Raw genomic sequence first — 9,404 nt, 5'->3', positions numbered from 1 at the left:
CATCTTAGACAATACAAGGTGATCTTGTGTCTTTGAGTAGCAAAACAGCTCCTGAGCAATCCATAGCTCTTTAGCAAAGTCCATCATCATCATCTATCATCTACCCACACGCCTTGATACAGATCGAGTCTTTGATTCTCTGTTTGCAAGGATTATCGGAGTATTACCCCCACCTACAAGAGATCCAGGGAGTTACAACCTATCCAGGGCTGCACCACATAGACTCTAAACTCAAACCATATATCAAAACCTAATCCCTACACCCTAAACTAAAATCGTAAACCCTGAACTCAAATCCTATATCTTAAAGGTTTGGGTTAATGTTAATTTTGTTTCTTTAGGTTTAAGATTTAGGTTTAGACTCTAGGTTTGGGTTTAGGATCTAGGGTCTGAGTTTAAGGTCTAGGATTTGGGTTTAGAGTTTACGGTTTGAGTTAGGGGTGGGCGTTCGGGTACCCATTTGGGTTCGGTTCGGGTCTATTCGGATTTCGGGTTTTCGAGGTCAAAGATTTCAGTCCCATTCGGATATTTCTAAATTTCGGTTCGGGTTCGGTTAGGATCTTTGCGGGTTCGGTTCGGGTTCGGATAACCCATTTAAATTATTTTTAAAATTTTAAAATTCATCATAGATTTTAAAATACTCAAAATCTATAAACAAAATAATATATTACATATAAATTTGAATAACACATGTCAAAATACGTAAACTTAACATATAAATTGGTTTGATTTGAATATTTGGATAGAGAATAAATAAATATTTTAAGTATTTTTGGTATTTTGAGTATACTTTAACTATTTAAGACATTTACTTTTGATTATTTGTATATATTTTCAAGTATTTTGGATAAGTTAAAGTATCAAATATATTTTGGATATTTTTTAATATACATTAAATCTAATAAATAATTAATATATAGGTTTATAAATCTATTTCGGATACATTCGGGTACCCGAAATATTTCGGTTCGGATCGGGTTCGGTTTCGGTTCTTTAAATACCAAAATTTTAGATCCATTCAGATATTTAATCAATTTCGGTTTGGGTTCGGTATTACTTTTTCGGATCGGGTTCGGTTCGATTTTTCGGATCCGGGTTTTTTGCCCAGCCCTAGTTTGAGTTTAGGGTTTAGGGTTTGGGTTTAAGATATAGAGTTTATGTTTAGAGTTTAGAGTTTGGGTTTAGGGTTTAAAATTTAGGGTTTAGGGTTTAGTTAGTGGTGTTAGCGTCATTAAAATGAGTGTCATTATTTTTTTTAATTATTTTAAATTTTTTTTTGAAAAACTAATGTATTTTATTATTAATCTGCGTGGCATTTTAATCCTCTATATAATAAAGCGCAAGTCGCTTGACCGACATGTGACAAAATATTGGAATTTTTTTTTTTCTTTTCATCTTTTTCGGCAGTCAAGATATTGCAGAAAAAAAAATTCTTTCATCTCCTTTTTATTCGGGGTATTCAAAACCCACTTACTACATTTTCTCAGAATAAATGATTTCAATGTAAACTGTAAAGAAAAATGGTGATGATCCGCAAATTAAAACAATTATATCCGTTAACTGATTTCAATGTATTCTTTTTATTTATTTATATAAAAAACTCTAATATTTGTTCCACTACATCCATGATCTCACTATATCTGAAACCGTAAATTTTTTCATTAACTCACTTAAGTTCATCCCTGTTTGCAGATAGATTTCAAATCAAGTTCTTTGCAAATGCTCTATTGACCCTTTCCACTGTCGAGACTAATATTCTGGATTCAGATCAACATATTCTTTTGGTCCTCAAAATAAATTCGTTTGAACTGAGAAAAAGAAGAGCAGATATTGCTATGGACGACTGGTAGGCAAGGCAAGCTTACTGCAAACTCTTCATGCTAATATCATAATTTTTTATTTACATTCTTTTTTCATGAATCTTTTTTCTTCTACTCTTCTTATAATCTTTTTATTTTCTTTTGCTGTTTTAGAGATATTGGCAAAAGCTACACACTGCATGATCAAAAAGGTAATCTAAACAAAATAGGTCAATAATATTTCAAAAAGGACTAAATCAATTATCGATCTGCTGGAATATGTTTTATTTCTTGCGAGAGTTAGAGAGCCCCCATAGAAGCACAGATACAAGGCCCCTAAGTAACATTAGAAGCACCACAAGAAAATAAGAGAGGAAAATGTACTGATAGAAGGCAACAAACGGGTTAAGAAACTCGAATGGTAGGCAGACGACAAATAGTTCATGTTTCAAGCCCTAATCTGATCAGGTTGGTTTTCCTTTTGTATTTGTGTGTCTATAATATATATATTTTTAAATAATGTTACCAAAATTGTAGGCTCTCATAAAAAACTCCAAGCAAGTATAACATCGAAAATGAAACATAAAAGAATTGATGAAAGAAAACAAAAACATAAATAAAAGAAGAAAGAAAAAGACTTAAAACATTGGTATTTAACCGTATTTGTTTAGGAGATCCTTTTCCTCAATTTGTTTTCATTTGTAATGATTTATTTTGTTTTTTAAAAAGAGTTCACTAATTTACATTCAATTTGTGTTCATGTTGGGTTGTTGTTAGATATAAACATCAAACGTTTATTCTTTGAAATCTCAAAATAAAATTTATTTTGTTATAAATTAATAATATACAATTTATACATATATAAAACGATATGTCCGTGCGTGTAGCACGGGAATAACACTAGTTGGTAATAAGAGGAAAGGTGAATTTAAAGGTTCACCTTGGGACGAACCTAAATTTTGTTCATGTTCCGAACCTAAATTTTGTTCATGTTATCGTGTACCAACGCATAAATAATCATACTTTGTTAGAAAACAATATATACATATAAACTATAATGACATGCACTTATGACCCTTTTGGTTTTGGGACGTTCAACCAAACAGCTTCTACTTGCAACAAAGTCCAGAGAAATAAGAGATGTGCAACAATGTGCACATGCACTTGAAACAACAATTGTTGTTGTAAACAATGTCTCAACCCAGAGAAAGAATGTTCAGATGGAGAGGAAAAAACAAAGCTAGACAACAATGTGCGATGCACTTAAGTCTTAAAATATCACGCTACCATGTAATTTAAACACATCAAGTCATCTAATTGGTCGTAAGTTTCACTTTTATCATACGTTCCATGTCCTTACATGCTTCCTTTCTTAAAGAATAAAATATCTTTTGGACTAACCGATAATCCAACTGATATTAATAAATTATTTGGCTTGCTTCTGAATGTTCTTTGAATGACGTTTATATTTATGTCATTTGCTCGCTTTATATACTAGCGCACTCTTGAATGATATCAAATTATTATCATAGTCGCATCACATGAAATCTCATGAACACATAAAAATAGTATTAAAGCACGAAAACATTGTTAGCAAAAAAATAAAGCACGAAAACATTAAAAAGATGCAAACAGCCCCCACAACTTCATAGATCTTCTTCGTTATCACTCTTGAGGAACTCTAAGAAGAGACCGCACATCGCTGTCCACGTTTCTACAAAACAAAAGGAACATGAATTAATTATAAAACTAGAGGTTATACATAGGATATGCCAATGAAATCAATTAACTTAAGTAACCCCGTGTCTTAGTAAATTGCATCATTGGAAAACACATGAGTTTTGATCTTGGTGTCGTGAACCCGACAAATTCTGGCGGATAATATTCTATACCAACTTGGCCAACAGTAATTTGGAATGAAGAAGAGCTTTTCTCAAGGTTAGCTTCTCCAAACCACGGGACAATCACATCGTCCTCGCAACACTTTGGTACTACTTTCTCCCTGCGTGGTGGCAAATTACTATTCAAAGGCCACTTATTGTCACCTACTGATGATTCCTTCCCAAGTTGTGTACCAATAACACCCACAGTGCTCAACAGAATTTCGTCTTCGTTCCATTTCCATCTTAGTGCCCATGGCCCTTCAATGTCGTGATTCGTCAAGTAGTCGGTGATTGTGACATTAGCTGAGTAGCTACCACGAGTTTCATTCATGATGTCCCACCTTATCCTCACATATCCGTCTGGAATCTTAACTATATATACACATACGCAGACAGAAGAAAAAACATGTAAATTCATGAAACTTAAATAGCTTTTTTTTTTTACCATACAATGAAGAATCACAATTACAGTTAGCATTCCTACATGGAATATATCGACCCAATGAAGCCTCCACCAAAAGCAAGATAGTCAGAAAGAGCAGTTTGCGTGTTGAATATGCACACCACATTGTTAATCCCTAGAGATAGCAAACAATCTTTAGGGAATTCTCTTTGGATCTTTTAGTTTTATAAATAGGACAAGTTTTCACTTTTCACCGTATAAGTTTTACATTAGGTTTTGATAACCTTGTCCTACTATGATTGGGCAAAATATTCGGGATAATATCTTTTACCAAAATAATAATAATAACTCTCGGATGATAAAGTATTTTCTTTTAAAATATTTATTGATTTACTTCTAAGTGCTAATTCTGAATATTTTTTTTGTCGAAAATTAAGTTACTTGACAAGATTTGTTCTGATTTCGAAAAATATACATTGTATTATTGATTTATAATAAATAGTTATTTGTTGAATTTTGATATTATTTAATTATCTCACTTTTTAGTCGGAAGACATATTAGTAATTTTCTTGACAAACTTTTATTTAATGAAAATTATAATATTATACATGATTTATATATATTCAGTTTTGTATATAATTTATGAACTCCCGTTTTAAAAGTAGTTTAATTTTTAATCTTTCTTCAAAATAAGATAATTTTTTTTATTTAATATATTTGTATAGTATATAAAATGGAAATTTGTAAGAATTTAGCATACATATATTTCATTTGGTTCTAGGTGATAACAGCAGCGCAGTACTTTGTCTGGTTCTATTGCCTGTTACATTTGTTTCTACCATGGAGCCGTATGATTATATGAAGCTGGAATGGGAAGCCTTGTTACGCATCATCTTGTGGATTGGAGCTCAGACACATTGGCTGTTATGGGGATACATGCTTGAGTTCAAGGGCTTAAACGTCTTTCTACAGCTACGGATGGGGAGTTTGGTGTTTCTGGCTGCAACCACATTTTGATATCATACAATTTTCTACATTAGGAAGACTCAACTTATCTTTAAAGCTATCATACAATTTTCTACATTCACCTGGTTTTGATATAAAGCTTCTGGTTTACAGTATCAAAACCTATGTTGTGGCATCCCAGGACTGTTTTTTAAATCAAACAAGACATTTTTGTAACATGCCTAATCCCTCATCTCCGGTTTCAAAAGTAAATGTATAGTTTCCATAATTACCTTCATAGATTGCATCCGGCGCAGGATTTTGGATGTTAATAGCATTGTCTTTTTTTTGCACCTATCATTTGTGTATCATGTCTAGGCCCACTCCACGAAAAGCATTAAGTTTAGGAGGCCACAATAGAAAAATTATACATATCATTTTTCCGACAATTACCGATCGTTGGTCGTCACGTGTCAGTGGAACCCAACAGTAAAAAACGCAGTGCAAACATTCTTTATTTTGGGACATTTTAGTACACTAATTGAAAAAAAGTGGTGGGATCCACGCGTAAGAACCCTCGCAGCCACCGATTAGAAAAATCAAAAATGTAAATACGTCTAATGTTTTTAACCGCTGACTCTAAAAAAAGAAAACCTGGATGGAAAACGACGTCGTGTGGAAAAAAAAAGAACGAGGACGTTGTTTTACCCTTTGCCGCAGGTTCCCCCTCTCTGCTTGTTTCTCTTCCGGCGGCTTGGGCTCCCTGTCTCTGCCCTTCTCTTCCGTCCCTGCTCAAGGTACAGAGCTCTGTGTTCCGTACAAGGTACTTTCTCTCTCCTCTCTATCTCTCTATCTCTCTATCTCTCCTCTCCTCTCCTCTCTATCTCTCTCTAATCAACCATATTCTCTTAGAAAGAAACTGTTTATGAGCACAAGGTTTGATTCTTTTAGCTGATGTTTTTACTTAAATGTGCTGGTAGCAAACGGACCAACCTAGGTCCTCGTCTTCTTACAGTCGCTGACTTTTGAGGTCAATTGAATCTCTTGGCATTGTTTTGAGAGACCTCGGAGATGATGGTTTTAAGGGAAAAATGACCAAGGCTTCTATGTTATATGATTGATATCACTCTGAAGCCTTTTGGTGTAGTTTTCGACACCCTAATTGCATGTATGTTGAGGTACAGTTTTAGAAAAACATTTCTAGATCTCGTCTTCTTGATTTATTCTCCCTTATGTTTTGATATTTTTTCTGTTTTGTTCAGACTGTTTCAGACCTGCAAAGGTGGGCGCTTTACAGGAGTTTTGCAGTCTGTCGCATTAGTTCTCAGAGAATTCTCAGCACCTGCAAATGCTTTGCAAGACTATAGGAAAGATCATGGTACTGATGATGTTCACATGCTATTCAGACACTGCACTAAACTACAGTCAGCCAAATGCCTTCACGCGCGTCTCATTGTCTCCCAAGCGATCCAAAACGTCTGCGTCTCTGCTAAACTTGTCAACCTCTACTGTTACCTCGGGAGCCTCGCGTTGGCTAGGCACGCCTTTGACAACATCCACAACAGAGATGTCTACGCCTGGAACGCGATGGTTTCTGGCTACGTCCGTTCGGGAAGCTCTTCAGAAGCTATTAAGTGTTTCAGTCTCTTCATGATGACTTCTGGATTACAGCCTGATTACCGCACTTTCCCTTCGGTCTTGAAAGCTTGTAGAAGTCTCCTTGATGGGATGAAGATTCACTGCTCGGCTCTGAAGTATGGGTTTGTCTGGGACGTCTTCGTCGCTGCGTCGTTGGTCCATCTGTACTGCAGGTACGGACCGGTGGCGAACGCGCGCAGGCTCTTCGATGAGATGCCTGTGCGAGACATGGGCTCTTGGAACGCTATGATCTCTGGGTACTGCCAAAGCGGGAACTCCGAGGAGGCATTAGCTCTCTCTAAAGAGCTGAAACACATGGATGCTGTTACTATTGTAAGCCTCCTCGCCGCTTGCACGGAGGCTGGAGACTTCGTCAGAGGAGTTTTGATTCACTTGTACTCGATTAAACACGGGTTGGACTCTGAGCTGTTTGTCTCCAACAAGCTGATTGATATGTACGCCGAGTCTGGTAACCTTAAAAGTTGCCAAAGGGTGTTTGATGAGATGACTGTGAGGGATTTGATTACTTGGAACTCTATGATCAAGGCTTATGAGGTGAATGAGCAGCCGCTTAGAGCGCTTAGGCTGTTTGAGGAGATGCAGTTTCACAGAGTTCAACCAGATTGCCTCACTTTGATTAGTTTGGCTTCTACGCTCGCGCAGCTAGGTGATGTTCGAGGTGGTAGATCAGTCCAAGGCTTCACGTTGCGGAAAGGCTGGCTTTTGGAAGACGTGACCGTTGGAAACACGGTCGTTGACATGTACGCAAAGCTAGGCCTTGTGGATTCAGCGAGAGCGGTGTTTGATTGGCTCCCAAGCAAAGACGTGATCTCTTGTAACACTATAATATCTGGCTACGCTCAAAACGGTTTTGCTACTGAAGCCATTGAGATGTATAACGAAATGGAGGAGGAAGAAGGTGGAGAGATAACCCCTAACCAAGGGACTTGGGTGAGTGTTTTGCCCGCTTGTTCTCAGTCTGGGGCGTTGCGTCAAGGCATGAAAATTCATGGCCGTCTCTTGAAGAACGGTCTTTGTTCGGATGTTTTCATTGGAACAAGCCTTGCTGATATGTATGGAAAATGTGGACGGCTAGAGGATGCACTCTCGTTGTTTTATCAAATCCCAAGAGTCAGCTCGGTGCCATGGAACACGTTGATAGCGTGCCACGGGCTTCACGGGCACGGGGAGAAGGCGATGACGCTGTTTAGAGAGATGCTTGACGAAGGAGTGAAGCCTGATCATATCACATTCGTGACATTGTTGTCAGCTTGTAGCCATTCTGGATTAGTTGACGATGGTCGGTGGTTGTTTGAGTTAATGCAAAGAGAGTATAACATAGCGCCGAGCTTGAAGCACTACGGTTGTATGGTGGACTTGTTTGGCCGAGCGGGTCAGTTAGAAACCGCTTTTAACTTCATCAAAGCCATGCCGGTTCAGCCTGATGCATCTATCTGGGGCGCTCTCCTCGGTGCTTGTAGAGTCCACGGAGACGTTGATCTGGGGAAGGTTGCGTCTGAGCATCTATTCGAGGTTGAACCTGAGCATGTAGGGTATCACGTTTTGCTCTCAAACATGTACGCTAGCGCTGGAAAATGGGAGGGAGTTGATGAGATACGAGGCAAAGGTTTAAGGAAGACACCAGGCTGGAGCTCAATGGAAGTAAATAACAAGGTCGAAGTCTTTTACACGGGAAACCAGACGCATCCCATGTATGAAGAAATCTACAAGGAGTTGAGATTGTTGCACGAGAAGATGAAGATGATTGGGTATGTGCCGGACCATAGGTTCGTGCTGCAGGATGTTGAGGACGATGAGAAAGAGCATATACTGATGAGTCATAGCGAGAGGTTGGCTATTGCGTTTGCGCTTGTTACCACTCCTCCGAAGACTAGGATTCAGATTTTTAAGAACCTGAGGGTGTGTAGCGATTGTCATAGCGTTACTAAGTTCATGTCGAGGATCACTGAGAGAGAGATCGTTGTGAGAGATTCAAACCGGTTTCATCATTTTAAGGATGGAGTCTGCTCTTGTGGTGATTACTGGTGATTAACCGGTCCCAATCAATATTGAACTTGGTTTTGGTGCCTTAGATCTGCTGGAACTAGTGTCTACAGTGCTGTTCTTTTGTATTTTTATGGACACGAGTTCTTGTAGGAGGCTCTCTTATATCATCTCACTCAGACGGATCCAATGCAAAACTTCTCCATATGAAGCCAGAAAAAGGAAGGCTTGTTATGCATCATCCTATGGAGTGGAGCTCAGGTACATGGTCTAGTTCAAGGCAGCAATGGACGGCTAGTGTTTGCTGTGTCTGTCTGCAAACACCCTTTGTTTTCGTCAAAATCATATACGCCATCGATTCTCTGCTCTCTTTAGATGATATGAAACCTCAGCTGCTGATCTTTTGCGAGATCTCTGAGTGATACTAATTAAATGTTGTTTGCTTTCTTTGTTTTGTGGATCAATTCATAAATTTTGTTACTCTCTACAAATGTGAGAATACATCTTTAACAGATAACCATTCGTTTTGTATATAATTAGCAAGAGACAGTCACTTGAATAAAACAAAGAATACACATCTATTTGCAAGTTTTCAACTATAGAAAAGCGTTTTTTTTAAAAGACAAACTGTAAAGCTGATTGTGAAGAATTAACACAGTTTCCTAGAGAAATTAATAAAACCACTTCCAGCGCAAGTGATTATTGACAGTTCCTGACACTGTGTCAGGTCT

General features: G+C 37.7%; 2 protein-coding genes across 5 annotated transcripts; one reads left to right on the top strand and one right to left on the bottom strand.

The window, feature by feature from the left end:
* Positions 1 to 3,384: 3,384 nt before the first annotated feature.
* On the bottom strand, positions 3,385 to 4,288 carry LOC106326496. 3 transcript variants are annotated; one of them, XM_013764466.1, is made up of 3 exons: positions 4,167 to 4,288; positions 3,590 to 4,054; positions 3,385 to 3,513 (listed from the first exon to the last, which is right to left on the bottom strand). In XM_013764466.1, exons 1-3 carry the CDS (start codon positions 4,249 to 4,251, stop codon positions 3,446 to 3,448), a joined length of 618 nt encoding a protein of 205 aa, XP_013619920.1. In that variant the 5' UTR covers positions 4,252 to 4,288; the 3' UTR covers positions 3,385 to 3,445. The 3 variants fall into 3 exon arrangements, with proteins under 3 accessions (XP_013619920.1, XP_013619921.1, XP_013619922.1); XM_013764467.1 differs by having other exon boundaries at positions 3,599 to 4,054; XM_013764468.1 differs by having other exon boundaries at positions 3,413 to 3,513; positions 3,849 to 4,054.
* Positions 4,289 to 5,715: 1,427 nt separating this feature from the next.
* On the top strand, positions 5,716 to 9,158 carry LOC106327692 (pentatricopeptide repeat-containing protein At4g33990). Of its 2 annotated transcripts, XM_013765922.1 has the most exons (3): positions 5,716 to 5,854; positions 6,012 to 6,209; positions 6,294 to 9,158. In XM_013765922.1, exons 2-3 carry the CDS (start codon positions 6,145 to 6,147, stop codon positions 8,716 to 8,718), a joined length of 2,490 nt encoding a protein of 829 aa, XP_013621376.1. In that variant the 5' UTR covers positions 5,716 to 5,854; positions 6,012 to 6,144; the 3' UTR covers positions 8,719 to 9,158. The 2 variants fall into 2 exon arrangements, with proteins under 2 accessions (XP_013621376.1, XP_013621377.1); XM_013765923.1 differs by lacking the exon at positions 5,716 to 5,854 and having other exon boundaries at positions 6,013 to 6,199.
* The last annotated feature ends 246 nt before the right edge of the window (positions 9,159 to 9,404 follow it).

The sequence above is a fragment of the Brassica oleracea genome, chromosome C2 (genome assembly GCF_000695525.1).
Source record: "Brassica oleracea var. oleracea cultivar TO1000 chromosome C2, BOL, whole genome shotgun sequence".
Lineage (NCBI taxonomy): Eukaryota > Viridiplantae > Streptophyta > Magnoliopsida > Brassicales > Brassicaceae > Brassica > Brassica oleracea.
This window is presented reverse-complemented; position numbering and strand designations above follow the sequence as displayed.

Coding starts and splice junctions, on each gene's coding strand:
- LOC106327692 (XM_013765922.1), top strand. CDS start 6,145: ATGATTGATATCACTCTGAAGCCTTTTGGTGTAGTTTTCGACACCCTA. Junction 6,210..6,293: donor CTAATTGCATGTATGTTGAG/GTACAGTTTTAG, acceptor TGTTTTGTTCAG/ACTGTTTCAGACCTGCAAAG.
- LOC106326496 (XM_013764466.1), bottom strand. CDS start 4,251: ATGTGGTGTGCATATTCAACACGCAAACTGCTCTTTCTGACTATCTTG. Junction 4,055..4,166: donor ATTGGGTCGATATATTCCAT/GTAGGAATGCTA, acceptor GTGTATATATAG/TTAAGATTCCAGACGGATAT. Junction 3,514..3,589: donor TAAGACACGGGGTTACTTAA/GTTAATTGATTT, acceptor TTTGTTTTGTAG/AAACGTGGACAGCGATGTGC.